At 54.4% G+C, this 20108-nt stretch overlaps 1 protein-coding gene across 1 annotated transcript in view; it reads left to right on the forward strand.

Moving 5' to 3' along the window:
• SELPLG (selectin P ligand) overlaps window positions 1–7295 on the forward strand; it is a 16349-nt gene extending 9054 nt beyond the window's left edge. The window contains 2 exon segments of the mRNA XM_010828680.1: window positions 5426–5959; window positions 5962–7295. Of these exon segments, the coding sequence (XP_010826982.1) occupies window positions 5431–5959; window positions 5962–6593 (1161 nt within the window). The 5' untranslated portion in view covers window positions 5426–5430 and the 3' untranslated portion in view covers window positions 6594–7295.
• The last annotated feature ends 12813 nt before the right edge of the window (window positions 7296–20108 follow it).

The following is a 20108-nucleotide window of genomic DNA, read 5'->3' on the forward strand; positions in this document are numbered from 1 at the left end:
AACTCACGGCTCAGAGAGGTGGGTTCAGTTGCCCAAGGTCACACAGCTTGTATGTGACAGAGGTGGGACTGGATCTGGTTTGATACTGGATTTGATCCTGAGCGGGGCCAGGGCCTGTCTGTTACCAAAACTGGGGTCCGCTCTCGTGTGCAGTCAAGCCAATCTACTGACACCATGTTGTGGGGGAAGAAAAGGCAGTGTTTACTGCAGGGTAGCAGACAAGGGGTCTAGGACAGCTAGGGCTCAAAAAGCCGGAACTCCCCTATGAGCCTTTGCAAAGCACTTTTATTTTTTTAAAGATCTTTTTTGATGTGGACCATGTTTAAAGTCTTTATTGAATTTGTTACAGTGTATGCTTCTGTTTCTATTTTCTTTTTTTTTTTTGGCTGCAAGGCATATGGGATCTTAGCTCTCCAAGGATCCGAACCCACAGCCTCTGCTTTGAAAGGAAAAGTCTTAACCACTGGACCACACGGGAAGTCCTGCAAAGCATTTTTCAAGGCCAGATAAGGGAAGGAAGAGAGTTGCACAGTTCTGACTGGTTGATGGTTAGGTAACAGGGCAGCATCACAGAGGTTAACATCATCAAGCCTCGGGTGCCAGGTCTGGGGGCTACGTGTTCATCCACCTGGTGGGAGAAGGGCTATCTAGCATCTGTAAAACAACTCAGGAAATGTGCATCAGGTACTGTTATCTAGGTACTTCAGGGAAGAGCTAAAGCAGAGAATATGCGGGGGAGAGGGGGGGTGCAGTGTCTGTCCTAAGAAGGCCCCACAGGGTCCTCCTTGGTCACACGTCCAGTCCAGCAGAACTCAGACCTGAGCTGGGATCTTGGGAGTGTGGGGACGCCTGGGCCTCCACTGGATCCCCTCTCTTGAGGCTGCTCAACCCACACCCTGAGATGCTCCATCCTTTGGATCCTCAGATTTCAAGCTTTTGAATGCTGGGATTCAGGATTCCAGCTGGGAGGTCCCAAATGTCTTGAGTCCCATGAGTGTCTTTCCTGAGTGGTCCAGGGCAGCCGTGCAGAGCTTGGGGCTCGGGTGGGTGTGGGGGTGGCCCCTGGCAGCTCTCTAGTCTACACTGCCTGAGAGCGGCTCAGGCAGAAGTACCCCAGTTCAGGGTGGAAGGAAACGGGCAGTGTCTGATCACCTCTGTCGGGCAAGCGATGAGATAAATAGGATGTGGCATCTCTCTGCCCCTCTCTGTGCCCCACCCACCCCTCTCCGGTGGTAAGTGACTATTTTCCTGCCATCAGAGGAGAGAAGAGGCAAAAGGTGGGGGCTGAAGGAAATGGCTTCACTACCCTCAGCCTCGCTTCCCTAATCTGTGTAACAGGAACCAGAGCGGCCCGCGCCGGGTGGGTAGGCGAACGGGTCCCCCACATGATGAGTTGGTGAAACGATCCATCCACAGTGGGGGTTTATGCCGTCTTGTTTCGTTAGGGTACACGTGTCCTAGCAAAGATGAAAGTCATTATCCTACCTGCCACAGATGCTGCTTGCACTCTGCTCCTCTCCTTGTTACCTGCAAGGCTCTTTGCAGTCACAGAGCCTCTGGGAACCGTGCGGGTTTCAGTCATATGGGTGAGGCCTGCCCAGCTGCAGCCTGGCTCCAGGGTGCTGTATTCCCTGTAACCTTCCTCTTGAAGCCCACAGTATGGCAGGTCCCAGGGTCCTGGTTGCCTGAGACTGATGGGGACGAGGGATGGTCAATGCTAACACTGGGAACATTTGGGACGAGCTGGTCGGCTTAGGCCCAGGCAGGGAGATACTGGCTTTTCCCAGGGCTCCCTGTTGCATCCCAAACAGGCAGGGAAGTCTCTGCTCTCACATAGGTCTTTGCAGCTTCCCTAATGTAGAGAGGTAGGGAGGTCGCCACCTCCGTACCCTCCCGGAGTCAAGAGGCCCGCCCCCCATCTCCTCTGTTCCTCTGTCCATAGCCCCCTGCTGGATGCCAGCATCAAGGGACCTTCCTGCAGCATCTCATTCTGTTCTCATCTTTGAGACAATACCACCCATCTTACAGATGAGGAAACCGAGGCTCAGACTTGGTAAAGCGATCTGCTCAGGTTATACAGCAGCTCAGTGGTCTCTCTTCCACCCCAGGCTGCCTCCGTGTGAAGGGATGGGTGCAGGGGGACAGCCCACCTTGGGGACCACAACCTGGCCCCTTCCACAGTACCCTCCCAATCTCCCTGACTCACCCAGGTACCTCCCTGACCCAGGAGCTGGTGGGTTGGGTCTTCTGTTTTTGTCCTCCCTTTCCGCTTCCAGGAAGTGGCTAAGCGCTCTGCCTTCCAGGAACCGAGAACTGCCCAAGTGGGGGTAGTGGGGGTAGTGCCCAAGCTCATAGTTACGAAATATGTCCTAAACATGGCTTCTTCTTAAAGTCCCCTGCCGTCAGGAAAGTGGGGCCAAGATTAGGCCATATACTCTTTCCCGAGGTGCAAAGAATGTCTGCCTCCCAAAGGCAAATTCAGAGGCAAAGAATGTGTGTGTGTGCACACGTGTATGACACATTTATTAAGCACGAGCTGCAAGCTGGCACTTTTGAATTCATTATGTCATTGCATTCTCCCCAAAACCCTATGAGATGGGTGGCGTTTGTTGTTCCCATTTTACAGATGATGAAACTGAGGCTCAGAAAGGCAAAGATCTGAGTCAGGGTGATTTCACTTGTAAGGGACAGAGCTGAGACTTGACCATCCTTTTGTTGGACCTGAAAATCTGTGCTCTCAACCTTGTGCCCTGCATAGTACCCAGTACAGAGAGCACCAACCTTTCTGGGTGTTACAGCCTTCAAGGTCCTCCTGATTCCTTCTTTGCCCTCCCTCTCCTAACTGGGTTCCAAGGCTTTGCACCTTCTGCTCTCTCAGCTAGGTTAGGTCTCTCCACAAAGCCTTCCTGAGTTCTCGCTTGCTTTGAATCTGGTCTCCGCGACTTGGCAGCTGTGTGTCTTTGGGCAAGTCGCTCTACCTCTCTGAGCTTCACCCTCCTCAGTAGAATGAGGATATCTGTGAAAGCCAGATGTGTCTGGTGCAAATATCATTGTTTAGTTTAAGAAATTATTTTAAGGTAAGATCAGACTGGTATTTTAGAAACCATCATAATTTTAACTAACATGTGAGAGGTTGAATTGAGTCTAGAAGCAGAGGGTCTATGAGTGAGTTACAGATATTCAACAAATGATGAACAACTGTTCTCTGCTCTGAATTACGTGAAGTACAAGGAAAGGTATTGAATAAATGAGAAAATGCTTTGAAAAAGTAGATATATGTATCAACAAATGTATACTGGAATCACTTTGCCGTGCACCTGAAACTAACCCGACATTGTAAAATCAATTATACTCCAACTGAAAAAAAAACAAGGAAAAGTTTTGGAAATTATCCAGGCTCTGCTCCACTCTGGCATGAGCTGGTCGGCTTAGTCCCAGGAAGGGAGATATTGGCTTTTCCCAGTGCTCCCTGTTGCATCCCGAACAGGCAGGGAGGTCTCTGCTCTCACACAGGTCTTTGCAGCTTCCCTAACGTAGGGAGGTAGGGAGGTCGCCACTTCCATACCCTCCTGAGTCAGAGGCACCCCTCATCTCCTCTGCTCCTCTGTCCATAGCCCCCTGCTGGATGCTAGCATCAGGGTCCTTCCTGCAGCATTTCACTCCATTCTCATCTTTGAGACAATACTGCCCATCTTACAGATAAGGAAACTGAGGCTCAGACTTGGTGAAGCAATCTGCTCAGTTTACACAGCAGCTCAGTGTTCCCTCCTTTGCCCTGGGCTGCCTCTGTGTGCTGGGGTGGGTTGGGGGGAAAGCCCACCTTGGGGACCACAACCTGGCCCCTTCCACAGTACCTTGGATTGCATATTGCGGAAGGGTACTATGTCAGGGAATCGAGGAATCTCAGCCCAAAACACAGCTGTTGGTCACCACAGGATTCTCAGCTGCAAGATTTTGAATCCCACAAACCCCAGCCACTGCCAGGGGGAGAATAAGGGGAGAGAGAGAAACCCAGGAGGCATGAGTGTTCACAAGGCCAAGAAGAAAGACCGATCAGATGGCCAAAGGGAGAGGCACTGCCCTTTCTGGCTCCCTGGTCGGGAGGCTGAGGGGTAATACAAAGACAGACAGTCACTTCTGCTACCCACAGGCAAACGAGACGACTGTCAGCTCCCTGAGGACAGGCTGTTCACAACAGATTTGAGTCGTTCTCCTGGCCCCAGATAGAGCAGTTGATGGCTCTGGGCCCTCGAGGAGTTACAGGATAGATTTACTGAAAGAACCGAAGTAGCTGCTATTTGCAGGAGCTGGAGATAGGAGCAAAATGCTAAGGGCTTTGTAGGTATCACCTCATTTTATCCTCACAGTAGTCTACAGGTAGGTGCTATCATCCCCATCATATAAGCGAGGACCTAGTCAAAGGGAACTGGATCAAGCCAACACATGGAGAAAGGATGAGAAGACTGAGAATCTGAGGGACAGGCCAGGGTTGTGTGAGATGGGAGCCAAGATAAGGGAAACTGGAACAGAGGGATGCAGAGAGAGGAGTCAGCATCACACTCCAAGAGGCCTCAGAGGGCCAAACGAGCATCTTTATCCTGTAGTCCCGTGGTCACCAAACTCTTGCTCATGAACCCCATCGGTGGACAAGATAGGTACATTGATATATTTACAAATTGTGTACAGGTACCACTGTGCTCATGAGACACTGTAAATGTGTACACAAATAGAAGTTAAGTGACACAGAAGTTCATATAAGTAGAAGATCTAATGTAATCTTTCCACACCCCAGTAGACTGTCTTCCCACACTGCACTGGGTCTTCGCTGCTGCACATGGACTTTCTCTAGTTTTGATAAAACTAGTCTCTAGTTTGGACTTTCTCTAGTTTTTTGCGGGAGGGGCTGCTCTCCAGGTGCGATGTGCAGGCTTCTCATTGTGGCAGCTTCTTCTGTCGCATAGCACAGGCTCTACGGCACGCAGGCTTCTGCAGATGTGGAGTGTGGGCTCCGCAGCAGTTGCTCAGGGGCTCTGCAGCACAGCTTCAGTAGATGTGGTGCACGGGCTTAGCTGCCCAGTGGCACGTGGAATCTTCCCAGACCAGGGATTGAACCTGTGTCTCCTGCACTGGCAGGCAAATTCTTAACCACTGGACCACCAGGGAGGTCTGAGGCAAATATTAATACATTTCTGTGCACTGGGTCAAGGGAGTTGAGGAGTGCCCCCAGATGGATTCACTGATCCTGGTAAGTAGTAACAGCTGCTATTTGTGGAGGGGCTTCTGTGCACCAGGCATGTGAGGGGTGCTGAGGATGCTCCAGACCAGATGTGTTACCATGTGGATGTCCAGGGTCGTGGACAAGGGTGCTTGGTGGGCCCAGGGGTGCAGCTATCCTGACGCCCTGTTGTCCATGTCCCCCCTCCAGGTGCCATGTTTCTGCAACTCCTGCTGCTTCTGGCCCTGCTGGGCCCTGGCAGCAGCCACCAGCTGGGGGAGACCAGCACGAATGAAACTGTGAAGGCCCCAGGCCCCCTATACCCAGGTGAGGAGAGAGACCCAGAAGACGATGAAGACTATGACTATATAGGACAAACGGACCCTCCAGAGATGCTTGACAGTAGCACTGAGGTCCCCAAGTTTCTGCCTATGGTGACAACGCTGGGGCAGAGAGAGTCTGCAGGGCCTATGACTCCTGAGTCATTCATTCTGGAGGTGTCCACAAGGGACTCTGCTGTCCTGAGTGCCACAGGGGCAACCACCGAAAAACTGAGTCCAAAACTGGTCACACCGGTCCCGCTGACCAGAGAACTGGTTACTGAAATCCCTCCCAAAGTGAAGGATCCATCCACAGAGCTGGCTGCAGCCACAGAGGCCCTGTCCACGGACCCCGTGACCACAGAGGCCCTGTCCACGGAACCCAGGCTTACAGAGGCTCTGTCCACAGAACCCAGGCTTACAGAGCCCTGTCCACAGAACCCGCAGCCACAGAGTCCCTGTCCACAGAACCCAAAATCACAGAGACTCTGCCCACGGAACCGGCCACCACAGAAGCCCCTTTCAGGGAGCCCACTACCATACCAGCCCTGCCCACAGATCCAACCACTGTGGAGGCCCTGCCCACGAGACCTGCTACCACAAGGGGCCTAACCACAGCCCTTCCTGTGGCCTCTGATACTCCCAAGGGCACCACTGTGGCAGCTGGCAACTTGTCTGATGACTTCACTGGGAACAAAGATCATAGCCTTTTTCCCTGGAGCTCTGTGGCCCCACTCCCCGCAGACGGCCTGCCAGACCCGGGCCCCGTGAAGCAGTGTTTGCTGGCCATCCTCATCCTGGCCCTGCTGGCCACCATCTTCCTTGTGTGCACCGTGGTGCTGGCCATCCGCCTCTCCCGCAAGAACCACCTGTACCCCGTGCGCGATTACTCCCCCAGCGAGATGGTCTGCATCTCATCTCTGCTGCCCGAGCGGGGCGAGGGGCCTGCGCCCGTGCCCAACGGGGACCTGCCCAAGGCCAGGGAACAGGGCCGGAAGGCGGGGCCGAGGGAGGGCCGTGAAGGGGATGACCTCACCCTGCACAGCTTCCTCCCTTAGCTCCCGAGCTGCTGAGCCAAGGCCCATGCCGAGGCTCTAAGCCGTGGGTCAGGCTGCCTTGGATCCCCCTGGAGACGGGAATCTTCAGGGCGGGGACCCGGGCTGCCACACACAAGACTGAGAGCAGCCAGGCTCCAGGCACCGAAGCAGGCCTGGCAAACAGAACCTCCGGTAGAGGCTGCAGACGACCCCCCAGCTCCCTGCCCAGCCCCCGTGTGTCCTGGGCTCCCTCTAACGCCTCCGTTCCCTGGCCACTGGAGTCTCATCCTCACGCACCCAGAAGGACTCAGAGTTCGTCCCTGCTGCCATGCCCGCTACCGTTTCCTTCTACGGTCACTGCACAGGAAGGGGGTACTCTGAACTGGATTCCTTAGTTCACTTTCTATCACCCCCCGCTCCTCATTTGGGCTATCTCTCAGGGAACCCACGGTGAGTTGTCGGGGCTGGGTAGGTTCCTTAGGGGACTCTGTGGACCTACAAGCTATTGTCTAGTGCCAGCCTAACCCCATCCTGCCCTCCCTCGCCTCCCCCCCGCCGGGGCCTTGATTGAGGTGCTCGCAGAGGTCTCCCGGCGCCCAGCTCAGGGCCCAGGACCACACACACACACACACACACACACACACACACACACACACATGTCGCTCAGTCATGTCCGACTCTCTGCGACCCCATGACGGTCAGTAAATGTTTGGTGGTGAACAAGTGATGGCTGAGTGAATGCTTCAGGCTGCTTCCTTCAGGTGGAGAGTGGGTCCTTTTGCTGTTCCCCCAGCCCCAGGGCCCTTAGGAAGCCCCCTGCACAGGCTATTAAGGTTACTTCAGGGGGCACCTTGGTGTATCCTTGGGCGCTGCGGGAGGGGTTCAGGCTGTCGAGGGGCAGAGAATGCTGGCCCCAGGAACCACTTTGTCCAGTGCCACCCATGACATAGTTCAAGCCTGCAGAATTTGGTCCCCCCGCACCCCAAATCTCTGCCAGATACCCCCTCTAAACATCAATGCCATGCACCCCAGAAGCCCACCCTGACCTCTCTCTTCTGCATGAGGCTCATCTCCCCTTAACACCCAGGGGCCCCCTCCTTACAGGGGGAGCCTGGCTACACCCCACAAGGCCTTCCTACAACTGACTGGTTGTCTTACAGAGTTTGAAGAAATGAAGTGAGTCACTTCAGTCATGTCCGACTCTTTGCGACCCCCTGGACTGTAGCCTGCCAGGCTCCTCTGTCCATGGGATTCTCCAGGCAAGGATACTGGAGTGGGCTGCCATTTCCTTCTCCAGCATAGAGAGTCTGGGGCCCAGTAAACTTTTTCTTAAAGGGCAAGATCATAAATATCTTAGGTTTGGCAGCTCACGTGGTCTCTGTCGCATCTTCTCAACTCTGGCATCCGGCATAAAGGCCGCGATTGACTCTGAGTCATGGATGAAGGGGTTTAGCTGAATTCTGTTGAAACTTTAAGGCAGCAGGCTGGGTCAGCTTGTCCCTGACTTCAGTGTAGGGTGACCAGATGTCCTGAGACTTTCCTGGTTTCAGCACTGAAAGTCCTATATCAATGGGATATAAGGTTTCTGGCTCCAGCAGATTAGGACAGCAAGTGGCCCTGTTTAAGCACTGAAACCCACGTGGACCCCGAGGGTCAGATCAGGAAGACAAAGGCTTAGAGAGGAGAAGGGTGTGGTTTACTTCCTGACATGGCTGAGCCAGGGTTTCAGACTTTTGATCTTTGCTTCCTAATGCCTTTTAGTCATTTCTGTACACGGGGAAGGAAACACACACACACACACACACACACACACTTCTACCTTCTAGAACATTCATCTCAGGGGACTTTTTCTCTTCTAGAAAAATGCCTCCAAGGGCCTCTTTGGGAATTCAGGACCCCCTCCACTCCGTGGCATAACCTGCAGAGAAAGAATTCAAAGAAGAGGTCTAATTGGGGCAGGGGAAGGGGGGGTTGTTGGCTGCAACTCAGAGAAAGGGATGGGGGGAAAGGGAGGAGGAACACGAAAAGCAACAGGGCCATAGGGGACAGAGTCAGGATAAGCGGAGAACTGCCTGGTTCTGTCCTCCCCTGCCCCCTTGCCCTTGAACCTCTACAACAGCTGTGATACACAGGAAGGTGTGTTCAAGGTGCTCTGGTGGGGGCGATGGTGCAGCTGGGTATCCGCCATGGGCGGGGATAGCCAACCCTGGAGAAGGTGGGGTCCTAAGACAGCAACAGGATTTCACTTCCCCTTTATCAGGGATCAGAAAACTCAGCTGGTGGATTCCACATCACTGGGGTGGGGTCCCAGAGGCTGGAGGACTTGGGGGACATTTGAGCAGTTCCTCTGGGACTTTGCTACCTCGTCCGTCTGGGCAGAGAGCAGGTCTCCGGGCTCCCCTAAGGGCCCCGGGGAGCACCCCTGCTCCCGCACGTTGGTTTTCCGTCTCTACCGGAAGAGGAGCGTTTCTCGGCAGCCCTCCCTTCAAGGTGCAGGATTCGTCAGCAGCGGAGATGGCGAATGCTTGAAGATGCCACCAGGGGGCGCCCACCACCAGCTAGTGGAGCCAAGGGCAGCCTGGCGCTTCGCTTGGTCCAGTCTCGGAGGATGAAGGAAGGATGGAGCCAGATCAGAGCTCCAAACCCAGTGGGGTGCTGGTATATATTTATCAACTGGCTTCGCAGGTGGATTGGTGCCCAAAGCACGATTTGCAGTGCTTGCCAATTTCTTTGCTGTAAATACTCCCATGGCTGATTTTGAGCCAGCCATTTATACAGTAGATCATACAAAAAATGTAAATAATGCCAATGGCGTAGATGTAGGATGTAGTAAGATCATGCGGAAGCGATGAGTTTTAAGTATTGAAGACCTTGGTTTTTAACATAATGTAACTTAATTTTATGTAACAACTGGTTCAAATAATTCTGAAAATTTGACAACTGGATCTGAGCCTGATATAGGCTGGCTCCTGCATCCTAGTGTGCCCTTCCACTTGTCTGGACCTCCCTTGCCCTTGAACATCACCCCAGGAATTGCCCCATCCATCCACTGAACACGAATATCTGCTATGTCTCCATGGATCCCCTTATACAGCCTATGAAGGAACTAGGAGTCTCCCCATTTTACAGAAGAGGAAACTGAGGCTCAGAGAAGTGCAGTCACATGTCCCAGATCATACATAAGGATCTGAGATTGGAATCTAGGCTTGAATCAGAAAGACACATTCTTACCACTAAGTCATGAGGTCCTTGAGATCATAGCGGGGTTCTGGGGGAATCCCGTGCCCCAAACTCCCACTCCTGCTGACCTGTCCTGGCGTCTGGAAGTCCCCTCAGCCACCCTTTGTGGCTCCCAGTTGCTGAGAGAAGGCGCTGGGACTTGTTAGTTGCTCAGTCATGTCCAGTTCTTTGCAACCCCATGGACTGCAGCCTGCCAGGCTCTCCTCTGTCCCTGGGATTCTCCAGGCAAGAATACTGGAATGGGTAGCCAATCCCTTCCCCAGCGGCTCTTCCTGACCCAGGAATCGAACCTGGGTCTCCTTCATTCAGGCAGAGTCTTTACTGTCTGAGCCACTAGGGAAGCCCCGGGATGACGAAGTTGAACCCAGCTTGCAGAGAGCAGGCACAGAGCAGACCCGGGATTCAAGACTGAGAGAGGGGGCTGCACCAAGGCACGGGCATTTCCTGGGCACTCAGTCTATGCCCAGCCCCACGGCAAATGCTTTATCTGCCTGATCGCATTCAGGTCTCACAACAACCCGTGAGGTGAGGACAATTATTATCCCACATCTCTGCTAGAGAAACTGAGGTTCAGAAAGCTGGGCCACTGACTTCAGCAAGTTGCACTGCTGAGAAACCAGACTCCGCTGACTTCAGCTCTGGCAGTAGGGAAGGAAGGAGGGTAGACAGGAAATGGGGGACAGGGGGTGGCATGCTGAATTTACTCTTGTCCCTTTGGAGGGGGGTTGCTGCCAGCCCTGCGGGTGCTTCATCTGGCTGTCAATCTGGACAAAGCCTCCCCAAACCTTCCTCCATACCCCACCCCTGCCTGCCACCCAACCAAGTCTTACCTGATGCCTAAGCACAAGATATGTCCCCCATAAACCATTTTCAGATACAGAAAAATGACTGGAAGTACACCAAATCGTTAAGAGAGATTAGCCACCAAGCGTGGGATTATAAGTGAATTTTATTTGGTTCTTTTGACTTTCCTGTGTTTTCCTAATATTTTTCAATGGGCAGAACAAAATCATAAGTGTTTAGGAAGTCTGGGGGTCCCAGGTCTCCCCAGCTAGTGAGTAAAACCATCCACTCTTTAGCTATGAATGCCCACACAGGAAGGCTCTGAGCTGGTGGTCCTGACCCGGGGGCAACTTTGCCCCCCCAGGGGACATCTGGCAATGTCTGGAGATAAGCTGGTTGTCATGACTTGGGGGAGCATTGCTGGCATCTAGTAGGTGGTCAGGGACCCCGACAAACATCCCACAGTGCACAGGCCAGTCCCCCGAGGCAAAGAAGGGTCTGGTCCAAATGTCAGTGGTCCTGAGGTGGAGAAATTCTGCTCTCCCCACTTGGCAGTGAGGGCCCCTTGGAGTTCCCCTTCTCAAAAGTGTTTGGAAACCCGAAGTGTGTGGCCATGAGCTTGATTGCTGTGTTTCCTCTTGGTGGCTGGAAGCCTGTAGCCATAATTGCTCAGGCTTTTGCCCCCTGGGGTCCCACGGGGCCAGTGCCCCATGCCCAAGCCTGGCATAGTGAGGATGCTGCTGCTGAACCTGGCAGGGCGGCAGCCTTGGAGCTGCTTTTCCGAGGAAAGGAGCCGAAAGGAACGGGCCCAGGGCAGGAGACAGCACCAAAGGGGCGAAGATGCAGTCCCTTTCCCGGGCACGTGAACCCTGCCAGGGGCGAAGCACGGTCCCCTCCGGTCCCAGCACTGCTTCCGGGCTGCCCCTCCCTTGGGGCAGTCCTTCCGAGAGACGGATCGTTCTCCCTTGTGTCTGGCCTCTGGACCCCTCCGGCCTTCAGGGGATTTCCCCCAGAGCTTCAGTGGCCCCCTCAGCAAATCACTGGCTATAAATGAATCTGTAGGACGGTAGGGTGCCTTAATCCCGCCAGCAGCCGAAGCTTCTGGAAGCCAACCCCTGCCTGTTTGGACCCCCGTCTCACCCACTGGCAGACGTGTTGGCTGGATGAGGGCAGGAAAGCTGTCATCTCTCACTGTCACTTGGCTCCGGCCCCAAGAGCCTGCTGGTTCTTTCTTCCTCGCACTCTCCTGCCCCGGGTCCTTTGCACCTGCTGCCCCTCTGCCTAGTGCTCTCTGGCCAGAGGTCTGCGGGACCAGCATCTTCTCATCCTTTGTGTCTCAGCGTGAATGTCGCCTCTTCAGAGGGGCCTTCTCTGCGGCCCTGCCCCCACTTTTGTTTAGGACAACCCCCTGCTCCCCTTCAGGGTGGTGGTGGTGGAGCTCGTGCTGTCGTGTTCGACTCTTCGTGACCCCGTGGACTGCAGCCCACCAGGGTGCTCTGTCCATGGGATTCTTCAGGCAAGAATACTGGAGTGGGTAGCCATACCCTTCTCCAGGGGATCTTCCTGACCCAGGGACTGAGTTGCATCTCTCACGTCCCCGGCATTGGCGGGCGGGGGTCTTTACCGTTAGCGCCACCTGGGAAGCCAGATGACCATGTGGATGTACGGATTTTTGCTGTGCAAGGGCGGGGCCTCTGTCCCTCACATTCACCCTCTCTATGACTGCACAGTGCCTGGCAGTCCGCAGGGGTTCAGAAGACATGGACCGCATTGACAAATGGGCAAGGGAGTTTGGCAAGGGGGTGAAGATGCAGAGACAGCTGTGGGACTGGCAAAAATCTAAGCACCAGAAGCAGAAATCAAAAGAGCCTTAGCTTTAAGGCTTAGGGTCAGGCCTGGGTTTCAATCCCTGCTCTGCTGCTTATTTCTGGATGTCGGGCAAGGCTAACCTCTGGGAGCCTCAGCTTCCATACCTGTGAAATGGGGAGAAAAGCCCTTGCTATTCATACAGCTGTGACATGGCTGGCACACTTCAGGTGACCAACTAGGGCCCACGTTAGAGAGAGAATCCCTGGCTATGGGAGCAGGCGTAGACCCTCTGAGGGGCACCGTGGGGCCTCCACATCCCCCCATGCCTGGAAGTCCAGCCCCCCTGTGGTTTGGGGAGCAAGCCCCCGCCCTGCTAAGCACGCCGTCTTTTGGCCTAAAATTAGCTCACAAATTCCATGGCTGCCTGGTCGGTGCTTCTAACCGACAATTCAAACCAGATGTTTCCAGCTGTTGGGGCCCTTCCCCCCCTGGCCAGCGCCTGCATGTGCCCTGGGGAGGTCGGACTCTACCCGGGGGAGATGGATCGGAGCATGCACTCGGGGGCCCTGGCAGGATCAGGAGCCAGCCTGGGCCTGTGGGCTCACCCCTCTAAGGATGGGGGCCGCCTTGCCAGCTGACCTGCCAGCGAGTGGGGGCTGGGGTGGGTGACTGCTCTGCCTTTTTCCGTTCAGGAGCCTTGTGGAGCGCCTGCTGTATGCCAAGCCTCTGTTTTCGCTGCTGTCCAGATGCTGTGAGAAGGAGTCTCAGTCTGAGGCGCCACTTGCGTTGCTGTTGTTATTATTAGCATATGTATTTAGTGCCAGGTGGCGCTACTGGTAACCCTCCTGCCAGTGCAGGAAATTTGAGAGACGCAGGTTCGATCCCTGAGTTGGGAAGATCCCCTGGAGGAGGATAGGGCAACCCATTCCAATATTCTTCCCCGGAGAATGCCACGGGCCGAGGAGCCTGGCGGGCTACAGTCCATAGGGTCGCACAGAGTTGGACACGACCGAAGTGACTTAGCACACACATACACACCAAGCCTGTAAGGGCTTCCCTGGTGGCTCAGTGGTCAAGAGTCCTTCCACCTGCCAAAGCAGGAGATCCAGGCTCAATCCTACAGTTGGGAAGACGTCCTGGAGGAGGAAATGGCAACCTGCTCCAGCATTCTTGCCTGGAAAATCCCATGGACAGATGAGCCTGGTGGGCTACAGTCCATGGAGCCACAAAGGAGTTGGACGTGACTTAGCGACTAAACAACAACCGTAACAGATAACCAGGGCTCGTTACATTCGCACAATAACCCAGGGAAATGTTCCTATTGCTCCCATTTTACAGATGAGGGGACTAAGGGCCAGAGTGGCGGAGGAACTTAGCCCAAGGTCGCTCGGCTCTGAAGCAGCAGAACCCAGAGGCCCTGAAGGGTAGGTGGTCTCAGCTCACCCTGGCTGAGTTTCCCTCCTTGCTGTCACCCCCACGGGGCCCTTTCCCTCCTGGTGGATGGATCTGGGGGTTGTGGAAGACCCTCTCCGTGAAGCTGTCCCTGGGCTCGGGTGCAGAAGGTGGCTCACAGCAGCTGCCAGGAGAGGAGGTTCATTAGGAGACCCCGGAGCCAAGTGTCAGGTCCCAGCTGAGTCAGAAGCCGGTGGCTGGGGGAGGGGCTGTGGGGATCTGCGTGGGCTTCACAGGGGCCTTCCATGGAGCCCCTTCCCCATCGTCAGCTAGATCCCCTAGCTAAATGCTGCAATGAAAACTCCTGCATGCTGCAAGGAAGACTGAAGATCCTGGGTGCCTCAACCCAGACCCAGTGCAGCCAAAAAAAAAAGAAAAGATTCTCTATGATATCTCTTGCAAGCCTCTCACTGACTGAAGATAAATTGAAAAAAAAAAAAACAAAAACACCCAGCACCTGCTACCTCAGGACCTTTGCAAGCGTTCTTGCCTCTGCCTGGACCACTCTTCCTCTGATCATCTCCCTGACTCACTCCGCCACGTCCTTCAGGTCTTTGCTTGAACATCACCGTTCCCCTGCTTTGTCTTCCTCAGTACTCCTTATCACCATCTATCATTCTGTATGTAATTACTAAGCTATCTTCTTTTTTGGCTGTGCTGGGCAGCATGTGGGATCTTAGTTTCCTGACCAGCAATGGAACCTCTGCCCCGCCGCCCCCGAAATGGAAGTGCAAGTGTCTTAACCACTGGACCACCAGAGAAGTCCCAGCGTTATCTTTTCATGTATTTATTTGGCTGTTCTTAGTTGCGGCACTCAGGTTCTTCATCGCGATCTTTCCCTGAGGCGCGGAGACTCTTGAGGGCATGTCGGATCATAGTTCCCCGTCAGGGATCGGACCTGCGTCCCCTGTGTTGCAAGGTGGATTCTCAACCACTGGACCACCAGGGAAGAAGTCCCAGAGTTATCTTTTGAACGGCCTTCTGCTCCCACCAGAAGGCAAGCTCCCTGAGGACAGAGACTTTTCGTCTGTATTGCTCTCTGCTGTAGCCCCAGCGGTGGGAAGTGTCCGACACATTGCATGTGCTCAATAAGGACTGAGAGAGAGAGAACAAGAAGAAAGAAATGGAAGGGAAGGATAGGGAAGAGGAAAGGAAGGAGAAGGAAGGAGGAAGGAAGGAGAAGATGAAAGAAGGGAGAGAGAGGGAAAATAGGACAGATGGTCTTAGTGTAAAGGGAGGGGTCGCAGAGCAGGAGACACACAGGATGATGTACTGTTTGGGTGACTTCAGGGCCCCGAAGTCCAGCTCCGGGCCTTCCCCACTCTGCCCCTCTGCTCAAAGATGGGCAGCACCCCTCTCCCTCCACCCCGCCCCTCGATTTCCAACAGTGCTGCCAAGGCGGTTCAGGACCACCATCTCAATTCCTCTTCCTGATGGAGGGTGGGGCAGGGCAGCAGGGGGCTCTTGCAGAACGGCCTGCCGGAGGGCACCTTGCTGAGGGCACCCCGTGGGCAGCTGGCACAGCGGGAGAGCCAGGCCAGGTCTGTGCATCTACACCCCTACCCTCTGACACTTGGGCTCCCACATGTGCTGCACGGAGCTGCTGCTTGCACCAGGCTTGGGGAATGTAAATGTTTACAAGGCTGTGTGTGGCTGGACAGGTCACCAGGGACACAGGAAGCCAGAGATCCTACTGGCTCTGGTGCCCCCACCCCACCAAAAAAAAAATAATAATAACAAGAGGGAGGCAGGGCTCTTAATTTTTAAAGACAACTTTGAGTCATAACCTACGTAAAGCATAACCATCTGAAGTGTGAGGCTTGATTTTCCCATACACACGTGCCCCCATAACCGCCACCCAGACATTGTCCGGCTCCAGCCCCAGAAATTTCTTTGTGTCTCCTTCCAGTCAATACCCGCCTCCAAGGGTAACTGCCTTCTTCTTCTTCTTTTTTTAAAATGTATCTTTATTTATTCAGCTGCACCAGGTCTTAGTTTCAGCACGTGGGATCTAGTTCCCTGACCAGGGCTCGAACTCTGGCCCCCGGCACTGTGAGCGTGAAGCCTGAGCCACTGCACCACCAGGGAAGTTCTGGGTATCCGCTCTTCCGACTTCTGTCTCCACAGCCTGGTTTAGACTTTGTTCTAGAACTTGTAAATGGAATCACCCAGTCTGTGTTCTGTGGAGTCCCTTTCTTTTGCTCCGTGTGTCTATGAGATTCGTCCAAACCGTCTGCCTCCCATCTCATCCTCCCCCTGCGGGGCAGTGTCACTGCACGGACCACAGTCTATGCGTCCGTCGTCCTGTTGGTGGACATCTGGGTACTTGCCACATTTGGTGTTTTTTCGGCTCTTATGGATAAACCGACTTTCTTGTCTGCATGTGGACGTGTGTTGTCATTTCTCTTGGGGAAATACCCAGAGAAGAGCTTGCTGGGTCATTGAGAAGCATATCTTTAACTTGATAAAACCTACCAGACTGTTTTCCAAAGTGGCTACGGTATTTTTCTCCCTACTGTGGTGGTGGGTTGTTTGCTGGAGTGGGAAATTCACTTAGAATCACACAGCAAAAAGAGTTCAGAGGAAACTCGGCTGACTCCTCCTGGTGTGGGAAGGGAAACTGAGGCTTGGCTCACACAGCAGTGCACGTGGGAGGGGCAGAGCTGGGAGTGAAGAAGACAGGTCTCTCGGTTTCTGAGCTGGAGTGACTCCTGGGCGAGAACCAATTCAGCACCTGCTCTGGTTTCCCTATAAGACGCTTGGTGCCAAGCCCTTTTCCACCGCAGAGCCTTTGAACTTGCTGTTGGCTTTCTTGGCCCTGGAAGCTGTTCCTCCTGCTCCTGGAGTGCCTGGTTGCTCTTATCTGCACATGTCAGTGCTTACACCTCTTCCAGGAAGCCAGCCCTGACCACAATCACTAGAATAGATGACCGGACACCTGCCCTCGACCCTTTCCAAGCTACTTCCTGTCTCCTCGGCCTTTTTAGGGTGTCTTCTTGAACTGCCAGTTGACTTGCTTCTTAACCGGTTACCCTGAGAGGAGCTCCTTGAGGCAGAGCAATATTATGTCAGTGAATCCCCTCTCTGGGCCTGTTTCCCCGTCTGGAACACGGGCAGGTTGGACGAGAGTCATTCAGCCGGTGGAGGGCATTTACTGAGCACCTACTGTGTTCCAGGCACTGGTGCCAGGGATATGGTGACAGAAGAAGCCCTTATTCTGGACCCAAGAAGCTGACAGTCTAGAGACACATAGAAACAAGTCCTTACAGGGCACCAGGGGTGCAGGAACATAGAAGGAGCTGCTCATCTCCCTCCCCAGACGCTGGGGTTCAGGGAGGGCTTCCTGGAGGTGGTGATAACAGAGATGCAAGGCCAGGGGGGCGCATGGAGGGCAGTGCTTCAGGTGGAGGGAACAGCCAGAGGCAAGTTGCTTCAGCATCTGTCTCATTCACAGTTCTCTCCAGGCCCTGGGCAGCTCCTGGCTCACAGAGACACTCGGTAAAGAGCTGTGGAATGAGTGAACGTCTCTAGTTTACAGATGGGGGAGCTGAGGCATGGGGAGGTTTCACAGCACACCTGGGCCCTGGCCACTCTACCTCCTTGGAGCCCCCGACTAGGGGCCACTCCATGGGTGTCCACCCGCAGGCCAGGCCCGTGCTGTGATGGGGCCGCAGCCCAGGTCTCTCCAGCTACATGAAAATCTTGCAATATTTTTGCCCAGAAGGCAGGCCCCGGTGGCTTCGGGGGCTGTGTAATTAGAAGCGGCTCTGAGCCCGCGAGAGGCTGGAGCTGGGGGCTGCGGTGGGCCAAGCAGCTTGCCCAGGCTCAACCGGGGAGCACTCTGGCAGAGACTCAAGCCTGGGTGAGGCTTTCCCTCCTCCTCCTCCTCCCTGCCTCCTCAGTCCTGGTTGTTCAGCCGGGCGGGGGTGGGGGTGGTCACAGCTGCTAATTGCAGGCTAGGCACAGGGTGGGGGCTCTGAATTGCTTCCAGGCTGGGCAGAGGACCCGTTGCTCTGTTTCTGAAATTGTGGGTTGTGAGTGAGCGGCCTGGCCCCCTCCAAGCCACAGGCCTGCCCGCCCCCACCCTTGGAGCCATGCGTGGCGCTGTGGGCCGTGGGATCACCCGGGCCAGGCCCTACCATGGGTCCTGGAGCTGGAGAAGGTGGACTGTGAGTCCTTCAGGATGGATGAGGAGTGGTTAGATCCTAGGAACGTGAGAGTGGAGAGCAGAGTGGCACTGACATGGTCACAAGCATTTATTGAGCACCTCCTGTGTTCCAGGGACCGCCCTAGATGCTGGAGTTGCCACTCACAAAACAGGTAGAGGTCCTGGTCCCCCCACAGGCCTAGTTCATGGACTTTTGCTTGATGATGATCAGGAACTGCTCTGAAGGTGCTGGCTTCCTGTCTACCCCCGGGCCTTTGCACATGCTATCCTCGTGCATTCTTGCCTCCCAAAAGACCTCCACCAGTAGCTCTACTTCCACCTCCTCATGGAGGCCCCCATGAGCCCCAGGACCAGACTAATGCCCCCCAGACTGGCCTCTCACAGCCTTGGAAATGCCCCATTCCAACTCTTAGCACAGTTTGCAGTTAGATATTCATTGCTTTGTTTACTTGCTTATTGCAAGTCTCCTCTCTCTGAGCCTATGTCTGCTCATTACTGTCTTCCAGGGCCTGACAGTGGCTGGGTGTAAACTCAGTGCTCAAGAAATATTTGTAGACTGAATACAATTTAGAATGTCACAGCGCTGGAACTTCAGAGGTGGCAGCCTTGCAGAGGGCATCGAGAACAACCCCACACTTAGCTGCAGCCCAGAGAGGGACAGAGATTTGCCCAGCCACTCACAGCTGATGAGTGAGCCGGGGCTGGAACTCAGGGATCTTTTTCCCTCCCATTGGTGATTGACGTTTTTGTTATTCTCTCTTCAGATTGTGGGTCGGGATATTTGGCTTAAGGGGTGTGTGTGTGTGTGTGTGTGTGAGAGAGAGAGAGAGAGAGAGATGGTCTGATAGCTGTCTAATGGGGTCACTGGCCGGGTAATTTCCCTGGTTTTATTTTCTAAACAGCTGGCTCCTCTTTGGGGAGGCGAGTTGGGGCTGCTGGGACCATCAAAGGGAGTAGCTACAATCTAGGGCCCTGGTTCCTAAAAGGTGGGCATGATCTGTTGATTCTTGTACTCCCCATGCTCCAGACCTTCCCTGGCTCCCTGTTGCCCCTGATGAATGCTGTTCTGAGCCTTTAGCTCTGCTCTTCCCTCGCCCTCCTCATTCGCTCCTCCCTTTCATCCACTTCATGCTCCAGCACAGTTTCGTCACAGTCCCCTGTCCGTGTGCAGCATTCTCAGCCACCTGCCTTCATCCACACTGGTCTTTCCTCCGGGAATAACCTTCCTGGGTCTCTGCTCATTCACAGTCACAGCCTCTAGGACAACTCCCCTGCTTCTTTCAGTGGACCTGTCTCTGTCCTGGGGTTCCCTGAGCTCTTGGCTTCTCTCCCGCCGTGGACCCATTTCTGTTTCTTAAAAAAAGCAATTAATGTATGTATGCTTCTGCTTGGAAGTCTGTGAGCTTCTTGAAGGCTGGTCTGATTCACCTCTGAAACCTGCTTAGCACCGGGTCTGGTGCACATAGGTGTTCATTAAGCATTTGATGGACGAATGAATGAATGAGCGCGGGAATAAATGAATGCAAGGACTGCTGACTCACTGGACTCCTCAGATCAGCCAGAGGGCCTGGTTCCCGTGCCCACAACTGACTTATCTCAGTTCCCTGGAGGAGCCTCTTGAATGCACCTTGCCTCACTTTCTCAGTCTGTGAAACGGGGCCATGAAAACCCACTTCATTTTGGGGTATCGCGAGGCCGTGGATCTCAGGATGTTAGAGGGAACCCACAGAGCTTCCCACCCATGCCTGTAAATGGGGAAACGGAGGCCTGCAGAAGAAAAGGCTCTGATTTTGGGTGTCTGAATTCCCTCCCTGCCTCAGGCCTGACCCTCCACGAATCCTTTAAGCACAGCCCAGCTCCCACTCTGTGCCCTGAGCTTCGGAAAACCTGAGTCACAGCTGGAACCAAGCACAGGGAATTTTCCTCCTCACTTCCAGGGGCCTCGGAGCCTCCCTGACCTCGTCCCCTTGGGCTGGGAGGCAGGATCCCTGCTTGCTGGCCCAGGGGTGCTCGGCAGGACGGCCCTGCTGTGTGTGTCTGTCGGCCTCAGTCTGCCCTGGGGACCCGCGGTCAGGGAGGAAATG

The sequence above is a fragment of the Bison bison genome, unplaced genomic scaffold, assembly GCF_000754665.1.
Source record: "Bison bison bison isolate TAMUID 2011002044 unplaced genomic scaffold, Bison_UMD1.0 scf7180017864495, whole genome shotgun sequence".
Classification (NCBI taxonomy): domain Eukaryota; kingdom Metazoa; phylum Chordata; class Mammalia; order Artiodactyla; family Bovidae; genus Bison; species Bison bison.